General features: G+C 40.5%; 1 protein-coding gene across 5 annotated transcripts in view; it reads left to right on the plus strand.

Annotated features, from left to right (window-relative positions):
* The first annotated feature begins 1,339 nt into the window (after positions 1–1,339).
* The window catches only part of STXBP5 (syntaxin binding protein 5), a 114,811-nt gene continuing 91,342 nt past the window's right edge, over positions 1,340–24,808 (plus strand). For all 5 annotated transcript variants that reach the window (XM_082305763.1, XM_082305759.1, XM_082305761.1 and 2 more), the window contains exons 1-2: positions 1,340–1,544; positions 3,393–3,490. In XM_082305763.1, coding sequence (XP_082161889.1) covers positions 1,392–1,544; positions 3,393–3,490 — 251 coding nt within the window. In that variant the 5' untranslated portion in view covers positions 1,340–1,391. The remainder of the gene's footprint in view (positions 1,545–3,392; positions 3,491–24,808) is intronic.

Consider the following 24,808-nt stretch of genomic DNA (forward strand, 5'->3'; position numbering starts at 1 on the left):
CCGGCCGCCGCTCCCCCGCCCCGGCGGTGCCGCCAGCCCCGCCGCCGCACCGTGAGGCAGCGCCGCAGGGCCGCCGCCGGCGCTGCCCCGGCCCTGGCCGGCTGACACCCGCCACGGCGCCCGGGCCGCCGCCGCCGCCGCGGGATGAGGCGCAGCCCCTCCGCCCCGCAGCCGCTGGGGGATTTTCCGCGCGTAACCGCGCTCCAAGCGCGGCTCCCTCCAGGGCAGCCCGGCTCCCCGGGAGCCGCCGTGCGCCTCCAGCGCCCTGCCAGCGGCGGGGACGGCGCTGCCACCTGTTACCTGCTCCCGCCTCCGCCTGGCCGGAGGCCAACCCCCAGCTCACGCCCGGCGCGGTGCACCTCGCCGCCGCGCCCCGCCCCGCCCGCACCCCCGCACGCCTCAGGCCGCCCCGGTCCCCGCGCGTCGCGGGGCGTCGCGGCGCGGCGGGGGGAGCGGGCACGGCCACATCCGGGTGCCGGCGCTCTTAGCGCGCATGCGCGGCTGCCCCGCCGCTGCCAGGCGGGGCGCCGCGGTAGTCGCCGCCGCCGCCGCTCCTCCCCGGGGCGCTGCGCTTCCGCGTTGTCAGGCAAGGGGGAGCGACCGCGAGGCGGGGGAGGCGCCCTCCGCGGCGGCGGCAGGAGGAGGAGGAGGATGAGGATGATGGTTGTGGGGGCGGGCGGCGGCAGCAGCAGCAGCCGCTGGCAGCAGCCGGGAGAAGCCCCGCCGGTGACTGGCTGGCGGTGCACGCAGCTCTGAGGAGGCGGAGGGTGCCTGAGCCGAGCCGAGCCGCGGGGCGGGCGGCTGCGAAGGGGGGAGAGGCTGCGGCGGCGGGAGGGCAGCGGCACACACACGCACGCACGCAGTCACACGCAGACGGATGGCAGCGGCGGCCGCGGCCGCCACGATGTGAGGCGGCTGCGCGGGGGGGCGCGGAGGCTCCGCGGAGAGGAGAGGCGGCGCGGCCCGCACACCCCCGGCGGCGGGAGGGGCGGCCGGGCCGGGGCGGGGCCGGCCGGGCCCGGGGCGAGCCGTGCGCCCCGGCGGGCGGGGCGCGGAGCGGAGCGTCCGCGGGCGGCGAGTCTGGGACCGGCGGCGGCGGCGGCGGGCTGACCGGCTCCTCTTTGCTTGGCTCCAGTCTCCGTCTCCGAGCCCGCGGGCCCCGATGAGGAGCGCCCCTGCGCTGCCGGACTGACGCCTCGCCGCCGTCCCCGCGGACGAGGAGGAGCGGTGCCCCGCGGCGGAGAGCGCGGCGCCCCTGATCGCGGGCCGCCCCTGCACCGCCCTCCCCGGCGGGGGCTCGTCTGCCGCCTGCGGGGCGGGCGGCGCGGCGCGGCGGTGACAGCGCGGCGGCGGCGAGGCCGGGGGAGCGCGGGGCGCCGCCGCCGAAGACCATGAGGAAATTTAACATCAGGAAGGTGCTGGACGGCCTGACGGCGGTCTCCGCCGCCGCCTCGGCGTCGTCCGCCGCGCAGCAGCAGCAGGCGGGGAACCGGGAGACCGAAATCCAGGAGACGCTCCAGTCCGAGCACTTCCAGCTCTGCAAGGTGAATGAATGCTGCAGCCCCGAGCCGGCGGGCGGGCGGGCGGGGAAGGGGGCGCACCGCCGCGCCGGGCTCTGCGGGCTCGGCTCCTCGGTGCCGACCTCGCCGAGCCTGCCCGCCGCTCCTGTTGACTTGTTTGCATTTATTATTTTGGGGAGCGGGGGGGGGGGGGGGGGGGGGAGAAGGGAAGGAAGCGGTGGGTGTAGCTGTACAGGTCCGGCTGGATTTCCGTAGTCATCTTTCCTGGAGAGTTTCAGGGTTTGTCGTCTTCTAGGCTCCTGCGTGCGTGTAATATTGACCGTGTTCGTGAAGGCTTCGTAGAAAGAGCGGGATGGCTGGGGGAAGGAGTGATACCTAGCTGTAGTGCAGATCTGACGATCGCGGCGTTTGAGTAGAAGCCTCTGCTAATGGGCCCGAAGGACAGGGCATCTGTCGCTCTGCATTATTTGGAAATGCATTTATCCCCTTCCCTTGTGCCTGAAGAAGGCTGTAGACGTTTGTGGTGGTTTCGCTGCAGTGTGTTGCCAAGCTGCCGATGCTGCTTTTGCAAATGTTCTCCAGAGACAGAGGAAAAGTTCCTGGTTTTTTATTTGCTTGTGTGTGATACAGTAACTGCAGTTCGTGTCTGCACACTTCAGAAAATGATGCAGCGAATTAATCTACCAGCTGTACCAAGAGGAATAAAAACTGATTTGAATATCAATACCTATTTTTGTCTTTACAATGCACCCATGGCCTAGCTTGAGATGGATGAGCTTGTCTGTGGATCCTCCTCCTTGTTTTATCTAGTATTGCAGGTGTTTCTGCCACTTCGGCAAGTTGTTCACGAAGGACATGGAAAAGAGCAGAGCTGTTACCAGTTAGATTTTATTCACTGTGAAATACTGAGAGTTGTGGGGTATGCCTGCAACTTCAGTGAAGTAAAAGAAGTATATCAGAAGTTTGCTATGCATTTATGAGGTCCTAAAATAACTCTACTTTAAACTAAAGGTTTTGAAATGGAAAAGCTGCCATTTGTGTGGCTTACATTGTGTGTATAACAGAATTAAGAGTAGGTGACACTTCTGTTATGTTCCCGATGCTGATTAATTGCAGCCTGGAAAGTGTAATGGAGTTATTGCTTGGTCAGTTACCAAATTAGACTTGGCTAACCAAAAAGCTGAATGTGCCAATAGCTTCATGTTAAGAAAGAATCCTGTGGTTGAGGGTTTTTTTTTTTTTTTTTTTGCTTTGTTTCGTGGGGTGTTTTTTGGTTTTGTCTATTTCGGGGGCTGTTTTTTTTTCTCTTTGAGGGAAGCAGAGGGTGAGAGATTGGTTCTGTGGAGCTTGGGTTGTTTTTTTCTTAATGTGCTGAGAGGTTGCACTGTCATGTGAGGCCTGTTGGATTGAAATTGAAGTGATTCTCAGAAAAGCAGGTCTAGTAATTTGTAATAGTTTTAATGACAAGTCTGGCTTTGTTGCCAAACTTCCTAGGAACATCTCGGATTTTAGTAGTTCAGTGCCTTTGTTAGAGCTAAAAATAAGATTACTCGAAGAATGAGGTAGATGAAAAAATAAAATGCTGACTTGATACACTCTTTGTACAGAAGAAATGCAAAATTCAAATTAAGTTTCAGTAAGTATGACTGTCACTTGATGATCAAGGATGAATGAGTAATTATGACTAAAAAAATCTTTTATAACTGGTTCATGTAAGACAGCTGATTTTCTCAGTCTGTTGTTAAAATGCTTTGTAGTTCCTTTCTTAATTGTGATTAACACCGAATCCTGTTCCCTAACATGCAGTATTGATTCTGTTTATTTTTGGTCTGCTGCTTGACCCGTCATTACTGCGATGCTCTGACTTGTTAGACCGTACGCCATGGTTTCCCCTATCAACCTTCAGCCTTGGCATTTGATCCTGTTCAGAAAATACTGGCCATCGGGACTCAGACTGGAGCACTAAGGCTGTATCCTTTTATATTCTGAAGCGGATTTAGTGCACCTCATGCAAGTGATGTTTTGATTCAGCTGCTGGAACCATTCAGAAGTCTGGTGGGAACCAGGTATGCAGGAGGGGAGAAAAAAAGCTCTGTTTTCTGTTGGTGGGTGGCCTGGCTGTTCTGGTTGTTCTTTGTGTCAGTTCAAGTTGTGTTAATGATGTGAAGTATGGCTGCTCAGTCCCCATTATCTCAAGTTAATATATACATTTTGTAGAGGGTTACTAGTGTGCTGACAGTTTACAGCAGCTGACTGTAAATCTAAAGAGACCTGGGCTGAGCTCTGTTTTGTTGTTCTGCTATATCCTCTGGGATTGAAAAATTCCATGCTGGTTTGTGGTTTGGTTTTGTTGGGGGGTTTTTTTTGGTGGTTTTTTTTTTTTTGGTCTTGTTCTTGAGATAAGCTTTGTAATACCGTATCTACCTGGTACTGCTTCTGTGTTGCCAAAAGATGGTTTCAAGTGGGGACGCTAAAGGGTACAGGAATTGTATCTCACTAATAGTTAGCAAGTGACTGAGATGAGCAGAATGAATTTATGGAATAAAGCACCAGTAACCCTGCTTCTTTTTGTTCACTAAAAAGTGAACTACCCATATGTTCATAGCCATATGGTACCATAGCCATATGGTACTATCCCAGCCATGTAATAACATATGTGTTTAAACTTTTATTTTAAAAGAAGATGCCCTGTAGATTCTTTAAGCCACACTGCCATTGCCCAAACCTTACTTTTCAGAAGAACAGAATGAATTCAGTTCTCTGTTGTCCTGAAATTGGCTGAACTGTGACCTTTTTGGGAAAGGCTTAGGCCACCTTGCTAGAAAAATTGACTTGATCCTCTTTAAACTGTAGGTAAATCTCATCTTTTCCTTTGCTTATATTAGTCTGCAAGTAGACCTTATTTTGTTTTCTTCTGTAACATCACTATGCTGTCTGTAAGGTTAATTGCCTTAAGAGGGTTGTCTTTTACAAGTTGAAAAATTAGAACCTCAGTATCAAATCAAAGGCTTAAAGAAGAGGCTGAAGTGAAGTAGCTTGTATGGTATCTATAATGATATCTATTATGAATTCCCGAGATCTCTTAATTCAAAGTACAAGTAACAGTAATGACCATGCAGTGTTCTTAATGCTGTATTTGAAACTACTGTTAGCTCCATAAATTTTGGTTTTAAAAAGGTGATAAAGGTGAGTTAAATGAAGTATGGGTGGGTGGTGCTGTTAATTACTCTCATATTGGTAGAATAGACAAGAAAACAAAGACCTAGAAGTAAGGATTTGGGTTGGAGGAAAAGGAGATATCAAAATGCACCTGTTTAGAGCTTACTCACCTGTAATTTTGGGCAACATGATGTTGTAGTTTGGGTAATGATGACTTGATGAAACTTGTTGACTGGCACTTAGCCATGACTACACCTGTGAATTCTCAGAGTGTGAATTGCTTTCTAAATAATAGAGAGAAGTATTGCAAGATTGTGAGGGAAGAAACAGTTACTGTGACAGGAAGCAGTAACATTGACAGAAAAATGTCTTTCCTAAGGCAAGAAGTTTCATGCAGAAGCTGAAACGTTTGTACTCCCCTAACTTGATGAAGGAGATGAATATGCTCCTCAGTACCTTGATACAGATCTTGATTCTTGGAAGAACTGGTTAAAGGCCCTCAACCATGGCTGATAAGTTGGCCCTGTAACCAAATGACACTGCAGAAGTTGCATCTTCTATGATTACTTGCTCTTTGGGATGGAGGAGCGCAGGCAGAAGGGATAGACTTGGACACGTTCTCAATGTAAAACCAGGCTCTCGCTTTCTGCCTAGTGAAACCAGTTTGAAAAGCATTCTTTGGGAAGGAGTGAAACTTGCAAGAAGTGCTTATTTCATTCTGTTGCTCAAAGATAAAAACACAACCAAAAAGTGCTTGTTGACCTACAGGATGCTTTACCTGGTAAGTTTTTTTTACAAACAATAAATTATGTGCAAGGATTCATTAAAGTGGGAGCCACTTACTCTTCAGAGCTGCAGAAGTGTTTTTTTGAAACAAGGTGTGGACTAGAAAGATTGAGAGTCAGGAAAGAGGTATTCACTGAGGAGTAAATCTTAAAAGTGGGAGAAAAGTCAGTCCTCATTTTCTTCTGCATTCATGTTATGAGAGTATAGAAGTAATGGAATGATAATGCTTCTTTCATTGACTACTAGCAGATGGGAGCTAGGTATTAGTGTTTTCCTTGCATCTTCAAGTATAGGTGCATCTTGTCAAGCCTTCAGTTCCTTCCTATTGCGAGTAAGTGAACTGAGGAACTGTGAAGCAAGGTGTGGGGTTGGTTGTTTTTTGTTTTTTTGTTTTTTTTTTTTTTAGAAAGGGTATTGATAAAATATTAAGTCAAGGAATGAGCTAACGAGTTTTAGATTTCATTAATATGTAAAAAAAATCAATATTACAGTCCTGATTGACTTTGGACAATTTATCAGCTGACCCCTTTACAGAACATGTTCTCTGTATTTGAGCAGTCTGCAGTTCAGGTATTTTAACTTCAAAACCAGCATTGATTAGAACAGATTAATGTAAGCAGGAGTTTTCTTAACCACACTCCCATCTCATTCTTCTTTACGAGGACTCTGTAACCACTAGTGGAGGAACACAGAATTTTAATACACAAATACTAAACGTTGTCTCTAGTATTGATATAGGGATATGTAAAAACAAATCTAAAGCTTTTTCTGAAGAAACAAAATCTGTGGATACAAATATACTGGGAGTTCACTGACTTAGTGTATTTATCGATTAGCAATAATTAGGGACAAAATAACATCAACACTGTAGTGAATTCTCTGAATCCACAAAGTAATTGTGAAAATGGAAATACCTAAACTATAGGTGGCATGTTTCACTAATTGGATTAGAAGTAGAGTTACGACTCTGTTAATATTCTTTGTCCCCGATCCTAGGCTTGGGTTAAAATTGGAGGAGAGCATTGTGGAGTTGGTGACTTAGTGTGCCAGAGGCAGGACTTTGAAATTCAGTGCCCTTAAGCAGCAGTTGGTTCTAGATCTTGCAGTTTGAAGAGAGAGAGAAGTCCATAAAAATATTGGGAGGAGACTGCTTTTAATGTAAAACTTTAACCTTATGAGTCACCAAAATTACAGTTTGGGTTTATTCACTAGCTTAACTTGCGCAGTGTATCCCTTGTATTCTTTTTATAAGAAAACCCTTGATTCTATTTCCAGAGTTACTTAGAAATATTTCTAACTCTGATTTAGCTAGGAGACTTAAAAGCAAGTGTTTGAGGCAGACTGATACTGCTCAGGTATTATCCTTAATTAGAGAAGTATTTTGTGCCCTCCATAGAAAGGAACATTTTGAGCAATCAATAACAAAGGCTCTGTTCTTCTGTTTTCAGCTATGGACAACAACTTGGTTCCTTTACTGTGTATGAGGAAAAGTTACAAAGTGTATAGCTTAGTAGAATACAAACCTTGGAGAGAGGTCAGATGCTGGACCCACTACTCTTGACTGTAGAACAGCCAGCTGATGTGACCTTCTCCCCGACATTAGGATCTGTTGAAAACAGTTAAGCTGTTTGATTCTGTTCTCTGTATTGCAGGGGGAACTTAGTGATAAGGTAGGCACAAGAGCAGAAGCATAGTGCTGAGTGACACAAAACCTTAAATTTATTTCTCACATACACCCACACTCATCTGCTCATGCTGATCCAGTTGTTCCTCTGAGTTCATGGGGCTGATCAGAGGACACTTGTTTCAGCTGCTTGAGGTGTTTGAGTCTTGGCTGGTGGCCTGGCTCTTATGTGTGGCAATTCTACCTCAGGCTCACCCTTCTGCACAGCACTGGATGCTTGAGGATATGTTCCCCACAAGGAGCAATTGTGCTCACTATTGATTTCAAGCTGCAATGGTTGGTGTAAGCTGCTGGTGGCCTCATTTGTCACTGCAGGCCAATATCTTTGACTTTCTCCATACTTAAAGTGATTTAGCTGTTGTAACTAGGGTGGCTTTCACCTTTTGATCTCCTGTCCCAAATGTGTTAGATATCAAGTAGTTAAAAGTTCATCTATGCTTTGCTTCTTTCCTGTGCATGCTCAAGTCATTACGGCAGGACACATAGTCTGTAGTCTTTAGGAAGTTTTGTGCATAATTGGCTGTGCTTTGTTTTCCCAGCAGATACCAAAACCTTCTAATGAGTTGGAGTTGAGTGTATGTACTCAAGGTTTAACTTACCTGAATGGTGTGATTGGGTAGACTTCACCCTGTGACATCTTGACAGTGTTCGGTGTCATAGGTAGTAGCCCTGCTTCTGTCCTGTTTGTTGTTTTCATTCTTCTGCTTAAAAGTCCCTCTAGAAGTTGAATGTGATGTGAACAGGGTAGCACTTAAACTGTAAAAAGGTTTGAGAAAGGTCAAATGGACTTTTTCAGGATTTGTCTGTCTTTAGGATGTTGTTCCTCAGAACTTTAAATTATTAATTGTACAGCGCTCTGAACTTAATAGTCAGCTGAGCTTTTTTGTTTGCTTTTATAGGAGGTAGAATAAGCTTTGAAGCTAAAGCAGAAAAATTGAAGGAATTCTCTTGCTCCCTGCTGTTTAACTGCTCCATCTTAAACAGGTTTCTTCAGTTTTCTGTGCTTTAATTTCTCAATAACAAAACTAGGACAGTATATCAAATGAGATGTATTTTGATTGTCTGCCAACAGGAATGCAACATCTTTATTGGTGCTTCGTGCCTTAAAAATACTCATTTGCGGCCTGGAGCTCAGTCTTTCTCTTGATAGAGAGAATTCTAAAAAGGAAGACCATTTCCACTAGAAAGTCTTGAGAATAAAGGGGGTACCTGTAGAATAAGCGTTGTGCCTTCCACACAGACCAAATTGTGCCTAGGACTCTTTATTCCCAAGCAGAATAGGTTCTTTATTTAAAGTTTGGTTTTTTTCTGTTGCAAACCCAATTCACAGGAAGGAGGAAAAATTAGATTGTTTGTCATTCTGTCATTAAATATCTGAAAGTCCCAATTGTTCTGAGTGTCAGTGTCTGTTCATTTCCCCACATTCTTTTCAGCAGTAAAAGATGACTTTTGTGTAAACAAATGGCTGAAGTTTTCATATATTTGAGGCATATAAAACTTGCTGTCTGTGACTTCCATTCTCTGGCCTTTTGTGAGAAGAACTCAACTGTTACTCTTCGATCAAAATAGCTCAAAGCCTGGATGTGGTTCCATGCAGTCAGTTTCTGATGAAATCTTTATGTTGCTGCATCTGGATAGTTTTGCTGTAGATGTATACCAAAAAATTCAAGCCATTCAGTGAATTCTCTGAAGCTCTAACAAAATTCCATTTCAAACTGTGATGTTGTGATATCCATTAAAAATACTTTCCCTTTGGATCATTCAGACTATGCAAGGCAGTCTGACTGTTGGTGTGGTTTTTTTTTTTTTTCTCTTTCACTGAAACATCAGCTTGAGATGTGGCGTTTTTTTTGAAGTAGCTCTACACCTGCTCTTTCTCCCTGCCGGAGAAAGGGCAGTAGGGTAATGGCTGGAGTTGTGTTTACAGTATGTAGAGCAAAGATTTCAGTTTTTCAAACTGAGCATCTAACTGTGAAGTTGGCACAGCTTCAAGTGGGAGACTGGATCAGATGAACTTGGGAGGTCCTTTCCAACCTAAATTATTCTGTTATTCTATCTATTCTGTGAATATACCGAAGTTGAACTAAACTACTGTTTTGTGGATTGTCAGGGGTTTTTGGCATTTGTACACTGAAAAGAATAGTCTCAACCTTTGCCAATGTTCTTCTGGACTTCAAACAAATCTTCCTGTTTTGGGAGGAGTACATCGGTAAAGCTCCTAAAAATATTGCAATAGTGTCATGCCAGAGCAACTCTGTGATTATCTGTTAATAAGATGATGTTTATTGGCTACCTTGCCACCTAATTCACATAGAGTAGCTTAAACAAGAAAACTGCTTTGCTTAAAACATACATTAATCTTATCACATTTCCATTTCTTTTAACACTACCACATTTCTTATCATATCTTCCAGCACTTAGTTCATGTGGGTATTAACTCTCTTACATCTTTCTTTCCATGAAAAATCCCCATCCCTTAAATGAAGGAAATCAACTACGTTTGCATATTCTGAGATGAAATAAGGCCAAAATGCCATGATGAGACATGTAACTCTTATAAATGTATGGAATTATAGCAAGTTAGTCCTACACAGAGAAAGCTATGATTGAATTCTTCATAATAAATAGGATGGTGTACTCTTTAAATCCATGGTTACGCTTGTTGGGAGACTTGATAATACTTCCATCAAAGCAAGAGAACTAAATGCATCTTTGATTAGATGTATTATTGCATATACTGTAGTTCTACTAAACAGCTTTTAGTAGTAATTGCCTTTGTTCAAAAATACCTGATGTATAACTCTATTAAATCTCATACTGTAATTTATAAAAATGAACTTTTCATAATGAAAACTTTTTATTGTCTATTTTACCGACAGAGTAGAAGCCTAATGGATATAGCCTTGCAGCTTCAAACTTGCTGGGTCATAGTGAGCCTGGGGAAGAAAATGTCTTCAGAAAGCACGTGAAGTTTGCAAGGCTGCAGGTGTTACCGTAGCACTCATATAGCCTGTTTCCTTGTACCTCCTAGCTATTTGTGAAACACTGAGGTGATATGGATTGTGTGATCTGATGTTGTTAGGGTAAAATGTAACAGGGAGTTGAACAGCTGGGGCCCATCTTAGGCTTTCAGACTTCTGGTACAGTGCTCAATTCACTAGGCTCTTAATTTGACATTTTACTGGATTTGTTCTTTCTCAGTCATTCTGGAAGGGCTTTTAGAACTGAAGTAGCATTATTGCTGCAGGAGAAGAAATGAGCAGTTTCAGTAAAGTCATGTCTGAAAAAGTAGAAGCAGCTCACCATTTGAGATGTGTTTAAAGCTTGAAAGTACAAATCAAGATTGTAAACCCTTCCTAACAAAACTTACTGTTTGGCAGAACTTTTCTAACTGCATTGGACTTCTAAGAGTCCAGGTCTCTATTTTGACAAAGGTTTCACAAGGCAAAGGTAAGTGTTCTTACACATTACCTTTAAGGTGACTAGAAGTGCCTTCCGTTATTTTTATTTTTTTCCTATGTCTCTTCTAGAACTGTTTGTTATTTCTCAGTTCAATGGAACAGTAGAAACCCGCATTATTTATCAGGGTTCCCTTAGCACATCTGGTTTTGTAGGGTTATCTTTGTAGAATCTCAGTGAAAAGCAGAATGAAACTTATTCTATATGAATTTAAACAAAACTGGAGGATGTGGATTTCGGGAGCAGTTCATTTTGTCCTTAATCTTAGCTATGTGGTAATGGTTTCACATTTTGAGAAAATTGAGTCCTTAGCAGTGTTGAGAGAGTTAATTCTGCAGTAGGTCTTTATCTTTAATCTCTTGGGTCTTTTCTTTTCCTCTTGCTACTCTTGATGTGGCCCATCCTGGAGTGTACCATCAAACTGATCATTCTAATTTTTTTTTTTTTTGAAAAACACAGATTCTGAATCCTGCAAAGTACATCTGGTTAAGTAGAAAAGACTACTTCTCTAGAGATCCAGTTCTTTGACATGAAGTGTATTTATTTGTTTGCCGGCCTGAAGAAGTTGTTTGTGGTACTTGTGGACCAAAACGGCATATGAGAGCGCATTGCTTACTCACTGCAAGTATGCTGTCTTTCAGCAGCTTTTGCATTTACCTTATTTTGCTGAACCATAAGTTTAAATTGTGGTATCGTAATTGGTACTTGGATGCTAATCAGCATAGCCTCTTAGTATTCAACTGGTGATGACTTGGGTGACATTTTTCATGTCAACGCTTCTATCATAGGCACTTGATAATAATACAGCTTACATGTTTATCAAAGGGAATACCAAGTAGTGATATTTCTATCACTGAATTTAGCACAGTTTAAAATAGTGAAAGTCTTGGAAATAGCTAAAACTGAAATATTTCACTAGTAAGGACTGTGGTAGAGTGGTATAATTCCTTATTTAGTAGATTTCTAAAATATGTAGCAATTCTGTCAGCCTCTGGAGACTCATACTGAATCCTGATTCATCCTGATTTTTTACAATGCTTTAATGAAATTACTTTTTCTGTGGCTATCATTTAGCCTGATCTGACATGTTGATGTTCAGTTTAAGACTCTCTGCCACAACTGTGAACCATGTTGTCTTACAGTTAAAATCTCTCCTTGGTAAGAGATTCCAAAACTGCTTTTTATGTCTGAGATCTGTACAACTTGATGACAGTCTTGATCTGTCTACTAGTTGTTCTAACTTAATCACTTCCTGCAAAGACTTAGTCTACTTTGAATCCCTAAGCTTCTCTTAAAAATATATATATTTATATATAAAAGTTTCTAGTTATTGATAGTGCTTGTATTGAGGCAGGTATATTAATTGCTGACTTAAGATTGATTCTAATATTGTATTAGTAAAAATTTTTCACTGAAGTTCAGGAATAGATCTTCCCTAGTCATTTGTCCACAGTAGTTCTACTCTGCATTAGTGGTTCTGTACTTATGGATATTGCTTTTACTTTGAATTTTATCTTAATTATCTTAAGTGTCAAGAATAGTGAAAGTAGGTGCAACTTGAAATGTGTGTCTGATAGTATAGAAAACAAAGTGCAAGATTAAATGCTTTGAGGAATGCTAGGTTATGCTGATTGAGCTAATTAAAATGTGAAACTGTAATTTTTCGTAATAACAATGATGCTGATCTTGTAATACTTGAAAAAGTGCAGTCTGAAGTGTTGCAGTTTGCAAAACCTACTACTTGATCACTGTTCTACAGAGAGAAGTTCATAGCTTCATAGAAATAACTAAGGCTACTTTATTTATTCATTTTACTGAATGTCATGGGCTTTTGTTTCCTAAGTGCCTTAAAAAGGCAGTAACAAAACCTGGCTTTTGTTTGGGCAACTTGAAGCTTAATTTCCTTCTAAAATTGAGAGAATTGCAGTGACCACTGCTTCCATGTCCAGAATAAGTCTTAGCCCGGTCCACTCAAACCAGGCAGCGTTCATAAGAGCAGCACTGGTGGAAAGGGGAGGTCAGGTTCTCTACCAAGAAGGCTGTACACCAAACTCACCCTTTCATGAGGTGTCTCCCATGGATTCTCCAAGAACTAATTGTCTCCTCCTGCTCCTGTATTCTTGTGAAAAATCTTTACAAGAGCTGTTTTAACTTTGGAAACCAGGGAACTAAAGAAAGAATGTGGATCCAAAGGAAGCAAGGCCTTTGTACTTCTGCTTAGCGAGCTACTATTTTATTGTGTGATTTATGCCATTTCAAGCAGGGGATTGCATTGCAGAGCCTCTTGAAGCTGCTGCCAGACTTGTACTCTGTACGTGTTTGATTAACATTATTAGATCTGTGGTTCACTTTAAGATGATACGTTTAACACTTCAAGACTAGCCAACTAAAGAGGTAATCCAGCTGGTATCCAATGTTTTTGATAACCTTTCTACTAAAGGTCCTGTGTCTTCCCCACTAAGTAACACCAACTCGTAGTCAGCAGAAGCAGATGGACAAAAGCAATTTGCATTTTTTCTACTTGCTCATTAGAGAAAAAGAATAAATGCTAATTTTTCGTGATCACTTAATGTTAAATTGATAGGATTAGCTTGCCTGTAATTTTTTTTAGCATATGCTCTATCCAGTCTTACTACCTTGTTAAACAGAGCAGATGTTCATCTTCACAGTTGAAAAACATTCTTGACTGAACTTTGTAGTGTTGATATTAGAACACAGTTACTAAGCTTTAGTGATGCTTATTAATATGCAGAATGGGCTGCATAGCAATAACTTGCCTGGCATTCCCTTTTATATGTGTTCCAAACTTGTGCAGTAAACTGGTGCAGTGAGATTAGCTTCACAGCTGCCCTTAAATGTCAGATAAAAAGGAAAGCCACCAAAAAAAGCCCCCAATAAACTTCCATTTAAGTGACTAAATATAATGGGATTTCTTGCTGGCATGGTAAATATCCCTTCATTCTTTAAAATAATTAGGTGGGGAACGTAACACTTTGGAAAGAAATCCTGGTGAGTTACTAACCTGGAAAAATGAGATCAGGTAGCCTACCTCTTTAAAGTACACAGTCTTATTAGTAATGTCCCCATGTTTTCATAAGGGCCCCTGGCCAAAGGAAATAGTATTCAAATAGCAGCCACTCACAAAGAATACTACCATTTTCTTAATCTTGTTTTGTACTTGCTTCTCTGTCTTTCAGTTAAAAAACACTAAACGAAAACATAGGTCCAAAAACTTTTTTCAATTACCCACAGTATATGTGGCTGCCTAGCACTTGATTGTACTTGTTTTCTTACAGACATTGCCCATGGAAGTACTGTGAATATAGTCCCAATTATGTTACTAGTCAAAGGGATAGTAAAAAAAAAAGAAGTAAAATAGAATGGGATTTATACATGCTTTAGAGGATGCTGTGAGGAAGAGGCAGTTAACTTTTATGATATTGTTTCTTTTCTTACTTAAGTAGCAAAGGACAAAAACTGCTTAACTTTTGAATTACGGCAGTTTAAAAGAACTGTGGGGTTTTTGGTTGGTTTTGGTTTTTTGCACACCCTTCCCTCTGCCTCATGAACATTCTGCCAATGAGTTCCAGATCTAATAAATACTGTTCTGGGTAAAAAGGAAGAAAAAAGAAAAAAAAAAAATAGGAGGAGGAGGAGGTGGTAGCATTTGCTGAGCAAACTTTACTGACTTTTGATGATCTGTTCTTTCTGCTGGCAATTCCCAGGGGGAGAAGCAGCACATTAAAAGGTGCTAACAGTGAAGTTTGGTTACAAAATATTTGGGAACTGCAGTTTTGCATTTTAGCATATCATAACCAGAAGCAGTTCCAGTACTTTGTCTTATTGCACATAACAGTGCATTCTGTCATTTCCAGACCAGGTTTTTCGATGACACTTTTGCAGCCTCTTTCACCTCGTGTGATTTTTTTCTATAGATAAACTGACAAACTTAGTAAACACATCTCAATACAGGAAAGTTACGTGTAGCACATTCAGTGTAGTATTAGTGCTAACAGCTGTAAAGGCTCCTGTTACAGCAGTTTGCAAATACAGCTCTACAGAAATAAAAACTTAACTTCTACAGATCTGCAAGTACATGTACATCACAGCTAGTGCATAGCTATAACTGGAGAGCTAAGTGATCAATACTTGAATGCATCAGTATCTCTTTGGTCCCCTACTTTGCAGAACTGATTTGTATTTGCAGCAGACTTTATTTAAAGCTAGCTCTATTTTAGTGCCAGAGATGACAATTCCAAAGGGGCCAGAAATGTGATGGTGTGTGGTTTAAATGTGTGTGTTATACGGTAGTCACTAAAAAAATTGTCTTGATGGGTTTTCTTGATTATAAAATAGCTAAAATTGAGGCTGTTACTGCTCTTGCACCAGAGGGTAAGGTCATCTACCTTGGCATAATAAGCAGTAGAGGTGATCACTGTCACCAGTTCCGCTGGCAAATAGGAGCTGCCTGCATTTCATTTCAGTGGACTAAAGTTGTAGAAATCCTTACTCTTTTGTTAAGGTTATGGACAGGCTCTTCTCACTTAAGTGCTCAGAAGTGACCTCAACTTCTCTGTGTCTAGTGCACCCTGGCCTGGGCAGAATACTTACAGGCTTTAGCTGTTACCTTAGTGAAACCCTTTTAGAAAAGGATAGTTTCTAAAACTGGGAGGAGGGAACTATTTTGTTGTTGCCTACATACAGGCTTTCATGACTCAGTGAAAGTTAAGTTGTCCTTTATGAATGAGGCTTCTCCTATTTTCAAGATTGACCCGGGGGGGGGGGGGGAGGGAGGGAGGGGGTGTGTGCAGAATAAATTCCTAGTCAGGCTGCAGAAACTTGGGAGACACTACTTCAGTTCCAAGAACACTACTTAAATGTTTAGTTTGCAAGTTTTGTGTAAACTTCATAGAATTTCACCTGTCTGAATTCAAGCTGATATTTACTTGAGATTATAGTAATACTTAGTGTATTATATATTTAATGTACTATATTACATGTAGCATATACAATATATTAAAGAAAAACTTAAACTAGGCTTAAACTAGGTCTTTGCTGAGATACAGAGATCATAGCAGTCAAAGTACAAAGCTTCAAATCGGTGAATACGTATTTTCTCTGAACCAGCCACTGAAACTTGGCTTTTTGATTTGTTTTTACCAAACCTGCCCAACAACCTTGGAAGAGCATGGTGAACAAAAAAGCATCATTTTACTATCATATAGAACAATGGTGTGTCCACATTTTGAGTCCTGCATTTTCCTGGTTTCTGCATTTTAAGTGGCATGTATTTCGAGGAGGGAAACTAGAATTGTTGAGAATAGAGTGGCTGCCTTACAAGAGGATTAACAATGCTTGGTCTCCCTAGTTTAGAGAGGAGGAGAAGGGGTAAATATGATCAAGCGTTGTAAAATCAGGAGGACACCGGTTAAAATGCATGCTGAGCTCTCATTCGGCAAATTTGCAGTGCAAAAACTAGGGGGCATTCACTAAAGTACTATTAGACTGATTTAAAAGAGATAAAAAGCAATTTTTAGTTTGAATATAATGAATAGTGCAATTCTAGAATTTGTGGGTGTGGGAGATGGTGTTGGCAGGCTGTACTGGTGGATTAGGGAGGGGAATGGACAAACTCGCAGACAACAGCTCTATAAGCAAATGCTAAAGGGACTAGACTGGGCTTTGTTCTCTAACACACCTAATCCACCCGGAGTGTTTGGTTTGGGAGTGGAAAGGCCGCAAAAAGTGGCCAGGCTTGTGTGCTCTCCTTCAATAACATTGATTGCTGCTGTAGGAGACAACGCTGGGCTGCATGGACCTCTGGCTTGAGTCAGCATCGTGGCTCCTGTGCTCTTAGTCTAGTTGACTCCTGTCAGAGGAAAGAATTCCTTAAATATGAAGTTGTTCAACTGCATGGTCGCACAAGCCTCATTTCAACTCAGTATTTCACAATGTAATCATTTTTATAAACACAAATTAAAATTTTCTCAGCTTCTGTGGTTTGTTAGCAAGGAGATAATCTTTGCTGCTTAAGCAAAATTTATCAGATGCCTGAACAGTTGATGAAACAGTTTCTATGGTATAGTAAAACATAAAATGTCAAGAGTGTTGGTGTGGTGTAGTGGTGAGTTTTAACATCAAGGAAGCTGGCATGAGAACTCGAGTGTGGTAATCACACTGTGATCTGATAATGTTCTCTGCCTTTGCTTTTTTGTCTCCAATGGAGGTTACTCTTGCAATTAGAACAGAGTGCTGGGCAAGTTGAGAAAACAATGGCCTTGAGTAAGTTTTAAGGGGAAAAACTACTTTGTGCCATTCTTCAAATGTCATAGTGTGCTATTACAGTTGTATCCAGTTTGACAAAGAAGACATTAGTAACGCTTCCTGTTCTAATCTACAGAGGATTGGCATTTTTAGGAATATAATCTTACTTGCTGGGAAAGCTCATTCAAAGAGACTGTTCTTGCAAAATATTCCTGAAATTATATTTAGCGTCAAACTTAAAATCAGCAGATTTCAGTTACGAAACACATAAAATACTTAAAAGCATAGTTTGAAAACTTTGTCCACGTAGTTTGTTCTACAAAAAAACCCCATCCAAAAGTAGAGGAACCTTTGTATTCTGAAACTTCTCATTGTCTGCTATAGTATATTAAAAGCATATAATTGTAAATTATACAAATGTTCTTAATTTGGGGGGAGTTCACTTCTGATGAAACTAGACTGAGTTGGGGATACTTGTTAGTGTTGTCTTAGTGTGTTAATGGTTAATCTTTAAAAATGATCAGTGTAAGTGCATTCTGTATGAGTGATACTGAATCATTATGAATATATTATTTTCAGCTCTTAATAAGAACTTTTAAAAATATTTAGTAGTCTAAAGTATCTTAGTAGCTCAGTGCTGGTCTCAGCTATTATTTGGTATGTTACTTCTTTGGTTGTCTTTTTTTAAAGGCCTACTAATAAATGCCATTCAGCATACTATTTGTGTTGATATGTGACTGGAATGCATGTATCAGTCTTGTAGTGGTTTTTAGTAAAACAGACTTCATCTTGGGTTTGTACAATAGGCCACTAGTTAATGTTCTTTTTTTCACTTGTGTTTGAGGAGGTTATATGAAGAGATGGTTCCTTTTATAGTTGCTGTTTTGAATTATTGGAAATTATTGGTTAATAGAAATAATCTCTGCTTGTCTTTCAAAACCTAGTTAGTCTGTCTTAAACATATGCAGTTTTCAGTGTCTGTACATGACTGATTTCTTTTTATCACTAAATGATTCTTCAGAAATACTATTTTACATTTTTCAGGTGAGCTTTAGTACCGTGCTGCTTCTGGTAGAGTTAATTGTAGCTCTTGTCCAATAATAGTTTCCAAGAATGTATCCATCCTGGAAGAGGCCATCTCTGGTAGTCTGGGGCAAATGATTTAACTCTTTCCTCTTTCTCCTCTGCTTCAAGAGGATCAACTTTGTGTATGTATGTGGCTTGTGAGGAAGGATAAGGCTTGATTCTGTTGAAATGTTTCTTTGTCCTGACTGTGCAGCCTTGTTACCACACAGTGAATTTGAAGACTACCTGTTCTCTGTAGATTTGCCAAGTTTAGAGAGGCAAGCAGACTCAGAATGTGTGTGGGGATTTGTAGGTGATTCTTGATTAAACAGCCTACTTCTTTCAGCCTTTCCTGGAGGCTGAAGTTGGGAACCTGGGCATTCATGGGGAAAAATGAGTAGTAATCAGACTTAAGGTTGCAGTGCTAGAATATCAATCGGGGTTTTTTTTATAGTCCTTTGTTACAAAAGAAGTTGGGATACTTTGCAAGCAAAACACTTGTAGACTTGTAATGCTTCAAAGGATTAAAGTGAATCTGCATGCAGTTGGCCAGTAAAGATTCTCTTCTGGTAGGGGAAAATACACTTATCTTTTTCTTATAATACATATGTGACTTGAATTTAGCTCTAGTGGAATTCTTTACCATCAGAAGTCTAATGCTTTTCTTGAAATGTTTTTTCAATTCACACAGAGCTACTGACCACTGTAATTATGTAATGGGCTTTTTTGTTCCTGTTTGAGATTGCCATTCTGCTATGCTAACATTTGAAAGAAGAAACTTTGAATGGTACCTTGTAAAGATGGTATTTATTCTCTTCAAACTTTTCTAGCCAAATCTCGGAAACAATAGTTGTCCCCTGTGTGTTTTTTTTTTCTTTCTAGTAAATCTTTAAGAGGGAACATCACAGGTGATGTAGTCTGACAGATATCAACTCAAATGCTTACTACTCCAGCCTATATCTGAGCCTCCTGTGTTTTTACTCCTCACCGTGCAGAGCATATGTAAAACTTCCACATGTTGCAACTCTAGTGAGTTGCAGTAGCTGGTTGAGAGTTACATCGCTGGTTTCCTCTTGTATTTTTTGATGGAAGGTGTTACAGAAGTGAACTTTGAAAACTAATTAATTTCATTTTCTCTATTGCTGAGTAGAAAAAGCTATCTGACACTCAAAACTTTAAAACAAATGTTTTAAAACATTTTGAGCAGTGAATTACACTGTATCAATGCAGGTTCTCCTGACTCAAAGCAGGTCTGAACTAACTAGGCTACAATGCCACATTAACTTTAATGATCTGGATTTGCTGCTTAGAAACCATCTTGAGGTTGGATGAAGAGTCCTGTTCCAGACAATACTTTTCTTTTGTCTGAGGCCCTGGATATTTTCATGTTACGGCCCTTCTGAAGCGCTGTGTTTCACAGCTGGAAATTTCCCTAGAGAAGGTGGGAAACCCTGTCTATTTGACATCTGTAACTTCAGGCTTTGAGATAAAAACCTCAGTAAAGCTCTGGACTGTGATAGTCTACCTCAAACAGTGTGTATTTGGGGTTTTTAATGTCCTTTTAAAATTTGATTTGCAGGGGTATTACTGTGACTAGTGATGGTGATGGAGGTTACGTTTTTTGGAAGATGCATGATTGCTAGGTTTTAAAATATTTTTCTTTTAACTAAGCAGCAGCCATTTCACTCTCTTGGAGTGGTTCTTGTGTAAATAAGTTGCTGAGGATTCCAGTGGGAACCAAATTCCAAAAAAAACAAAGTCCGAACTTCCTTAGTTTTGTACTTTAAAAAATGTCATTTTGAAAGTAGCAATTTTTTGAGGATTCTGGCTGTATTTCTCTTCAAGCAGTTCTTTGTGCAGACTTGCTCTTTACCTTGCCTTCTTTTTAGCTTTTAAAGAAAGGGGGAGGAACAGTGGAAGTGTGAATGTCTTCTCTTGGCATTAGGGGAGCAGGGTGGTAGTGAAGGAGACAGCAGCATTGTGTGGAAAGGAAAACGTCTACTCTGTTTCTGCAGCCTTTCCTTGACTATGCAGCAAGTGTAGACAAATGCTCAGCTTTCTTTACCCCCCCGACCCTTTCCTCACTCGTAATAAATCAGAGGTCAAACTATTAAATTTCAGTGTGTGTATTTTTTTAAGAGAATCTCATTCTTGCAGAATTATTGCTAGATATTTCAGTTAAGCTTACAGGATTGTGCAGAAACCTTAGAAATGCTGAGCAGCATAAACAGGTATAGCTCTGCATCTTTGAAGGGCTCGAAACTCTGATTTGCTGTATATAATGCTTCCTTCAAGCCATCATATGAAGAGAATGGCATTTCCCCTTCCCTTGCAACTGGAACAGTTTCAGTTATAGGAAGTGAGTTGTAATATATGGATATGCATTATTTTGGATACTTTTATCTAGAGGAAAGAAACAGACATTTTATCTGTGAAACCTGTTATCATACGGCTCTATCTTGTAGTATAATTACCTGCGTGTTGTAACTTTTGAAATGTTTCCTGCGATTGCAGCATTTTATACAGAGCCTCTATTTTAAGATGTTGAGGTAATGCTGCCACCTTCCTCCTTTTGATGGGATTTGGGCCTGAACTGGGTTTCTCCCCTCTTCTCAGCTTCTTATTTTCATAAAACTTACAGCAAAGTATTATCTGCAAGACTTCTTCCCTTCTGTCAAAGTTGATCAAAATAGCTCTTCAGCCTCAGAAATTACTAGCAGATGACAAACAAGTAAAACAAACATTCTTGTAATAGCAGGGCAGATAAGCACTGCCTGAAGTATCAGATGTTACTTGGAATCTGACAGGAACTGGAAGTACACAAGGCTAAAAGATGAGCAGATTCTCTAACATATATAAAAAAAAAAACCTCATTGAAGCTAGATTTGCAAGGTAATACCTTCCCTCCATCTAGTAGTTAATGTGCCTACTAGAAAAACTGCAGGAAAGACGCATAGCAGAACTACCTTGGACTGTGCTTTTCTGTTGATGATCTGTTTTCCATCCTTTTGCAGTCTTGAACTGGGCTGTGGGTACTCGGAAATCTCATAACGCTGAATTATCCCTTTCCCAGTGCTAATAAAAGCTATTTGTTTCTGACATCCACAGCCTGTACAAAACAGTAGCTCTGTTTATACTCTCATGGGAACTCTAGCACTGTCAAGTAGTGCATTTCTTGAGGCCAAGGAAAGGACCAATCTGAAGTGGTCAAGTACACTGAGAGGAAACTATAGGATCTAAGGTGGCGTCTGCAACAACTTTAAAAAGAAGAGTTAAGATGGAATCGGTAGTGTTATTTTTAATGCTATGCTTCACATTTTAATAATATTGAAGAACTGCATGTTTTAATGCTAGGTTTTTTATCTGGCAACTTAATTTAGGTTTTTCTAATGACCATTTATCTTTTTGACACTATTTTTAAACAAAAATTAGGCTAAATAATGCAAAACATTTAGTAGTGATGCTGAGAGAGTGCACAAACTTTTAAAAATAAATTACCATAATACATTTGAGGAAATAATGAATTAAGGTTGCATAAGCAACTTCTAGGGACAATGTCCACCTTTTAATAGTCCATCTCAAGTTGGATTTCTGGTAAACACAAGCCACAAAAATACCACTTCATGCAACACTGATATGCAGCTATTTTTGTGCTGTGAAATGGAGCTATGTGTACTAGCACAAATGTCTGGACAAAATAGCTAAGTAAAATTACAGGTATTTCAACAAAACATAGTAATCTCTCTTAATATTTTGGCATGTAATAAACTATTTTTCCAAGTTCTATGGAAAGCACAAAAGATTTAAGAAACACTCTAATAAGTGGGAACTGGTTTTGCCTATTAAAAATAAGAATTCCAGCTCCAAGGTACCCTTCGTTTATATGAGGACAGTTTCCCCTTTTGATTTTGGTGGAAGAGTGCCATCTACTGAATTGCTTGAATTGTACCTTAGTTTTTCATTTGTACTGGTAATTTTGAGCAAACTTCCTATAAAGTTGCTGCTACTGCTTTGATAGTAGTGAAATAGTAAGTTTCTCTGTTCCTTTGGTGATTTGCAAAACTAAAAATTATGCTATAGTGGTACCTGAGGAGGCTTAAAATAAAATTGAAAACACTGCTCTTAGGGAGACTATATTGCAAAATACTTAGAGTAGCAATGAGAGGATAGTTATTGGTGGCTCATATACGTTTGAGGGTAATTGTAAAAATCTTAAGTGTCATTTTGAATGGAGAAGATTTAAGATGTCTCTCTACTTGTGCCTTTGAGCTGGCTTCAGGGAAACTTTCTCCTGACACCCATTTATTGCCTTATGTTTGAATTAGGATTTAGACACTGCTAGCTGAAATATTTAAAAAGCAATTGCAGCAGTACTGCTTGTGAACATCACTTCAGGTATTTGGAACATCTTCCAGCTTAATTGGGGGTCTAAGTTTCTACTTTTTGTGTATATGATGGAAGCGTTGGTACTTCTAATCTGTTACCCTGTTAGCACTTCAGCAGGTGAATTTGCTGGTAAATATTCCAAAAGGCTGCATAAGCAAAAAACTTGCTATACCTGCGTCACTATATTGATAAAACTCCTAGTGATGAAATAAACTTTTTCCAAAAGGACGTTTGGAAGAGGGAGTTATTTCCATTATTGTTTCAAGGCAAAATGGTGTGGGAAGCAGAAGGGTGGATTTAAGCCTCATCCACAAGTTAAGTGATGAAGGATTGTGTCCAAACGGGGGAGCTCATATTGGTACTGGTAGACTGCAGGAAAATCTGGGGGAGAAATCTGTACACATGACCAGCTTAAAATTTAACTTAAGGTCGTCTTTAACACCTTTTCCTCATCCAGATCTACTGGCACTCTGTTGATAATGTTTTTAGTTCTGTCTGCTTTAGTCACCTGCTTTTTATGCCTTATTTCTCAAAGCAAGTGAGTAAAAGTGGATATATGAAGAGTGATAAGTTGAATAGCAAAGGTGAAGGATGGGGCAAAACCTGGTTTGGGATAACAGAAGAGTTATAAGGGATTAATAGTTAATTTGAGAAATAAGGCATTGGTGCCAAAAAGAAAGATGATGTGAGAATAACAATTTCTGTAAAAGGAGAGAAATATTAACTGAGTAAAAGCAGAGGATCAGGAAGGGGGGGAAAAACAGTGTAGCTTATGTAAGTTGTAATGGTACCTGTGGTCTTACTCTATATAACCCCAAAATGATGTAGAGGGTTAATGAGATACAAGTAAAAGTGGGACTAAGCAGACTAGACTAGCTACTACTCAGTTTGTAGGGAGGGGATTGAAGAATGAGCTTGTATTTGAACAAAGTTGAGATGGAGTGACTAGTGATTACAGTTAGTGTCTTCTGTCATGAATATCCAGTAGTCGGTGACTTGAAAAGAACTGAAGAGGATTTGTTTGGCAGGCAAGAGTTAAGGGAAGTATTTTAGATCATGATGTATGAATGAAGAGAGACTTCTGGACCTAGCAAAGGATTGCTTTGCAGTTAGAAATCAGTGTCGACGGACAATAATTGATTGGGCAAGGATTGGCTATGTTCTTTGGAAGTGTTAAATTGTCCTTCTTATTAGATAATATCTGTGGTTCTTTATGCTTTCATAAGTTAAACTAAGTAGGTATATCAATTCACTTAACATCTAGTTCAGAGCATTACATTTGTTAATGCTGCTGTTGGCAATGTCTGTACAAAATATTTGGACACTGGGAAGAAACATCATTCTTACTGCAAGTATTCCTCAGTTCTAGGAGCATGGAATGGCCCTGCCTTTAGTCTTGGCCAAGAAGCTATGGATGCAAGAGGAAAAGCCTGGTTAATTATTGTGATATAGTATGTGCTACCAAAAAGATGGATGAGGTAGGATATCTGTAACAACATGTTAAAATTTGACATCAAAATTAAACTGGTTTAAATGGATGGCAGATGAGCAGGACTTGGAAGTATGCAACAGAACACAAAGATTTTTGCCTCTGAATTTCGATGAAGATCTTTCAAAATATAAAATTATTTCCTGGGTTTACTTTGCTGTAAAAAAAAAAAAACTTTTGGAAAAACTTTAGTGATTTAGCAGTTACTACTCATTTCACTGAATCTTGTGTAGTTGGAGGAACCATTATGCAGATGGATTTGTAGCAACTTCCTACTCTTTCCCCTTGTGTTCTACCATTCTCTTTCCCTTCCATCCCACCCAAAAAAGTACCATATTAGTCTAACTTTTTTGCAGTTAGTGCTGAAATACAGCTTTTAGACAAAAGTAGTAGAACCTCTTAGTAGTAGAACCTGGATCAGGAAACAAAATGAGTAAAATCATGGAAAGCCTGTAGCCTTTTTAGATTTTCTTTTTTCGATACTATGTTGTTTAGTCTAAATTGATGTTTTTACCTCTTCATTTAACAGCATGCTTTGCTATCTGTGAATTGTGCATGTAGAAACTTATAATTAAAAACAATTTTGTTTCTTGTTTGATTTTAAATCAGAGATTTTTTTTTTTAATCCTGTTTGCATTTGTACTACTTAATTACATCTTGTTCTAACGAACGATTGCCTCTCACTGGCAGCTATGAGAAAATTCTACCAAATGCAGCCTTTACAGAAAATTTGCTGGCACTCCTCATAGCTGTTTGGGAAATACTGTATTTGTGCATATTTATGTAAGCAACTTTGAAGTTTAAGACGCACTTTGACTCGTAGCTATTATCGTTAGAAAATGGATCGAATATAACTACTCTGTTACTATAACAACACTATGCATTCCCTATCAGTTTCTATGCAAGCTAGTTCAATAGTTGTTTAATTTTAAGATATAACTCATACTAATTTAAGCAAAAAAAGGAAGTGGTTTTGTGCTTTAAAATTGCTGCAAC

The sequence above is a fragment of the Platalea leucorodia genome, assembly GCF_965183815.1.
Source record: "Platalea leucorodia genome assembly, chromosome: 3".
Classification (NCBI taxonomy): domain Eukaryota; kingdom Metazoa; phylum Chordata; class Aves; order Pelecaniformes; family Threskiornithidae; genus Platalea; species Platalea leucorodia.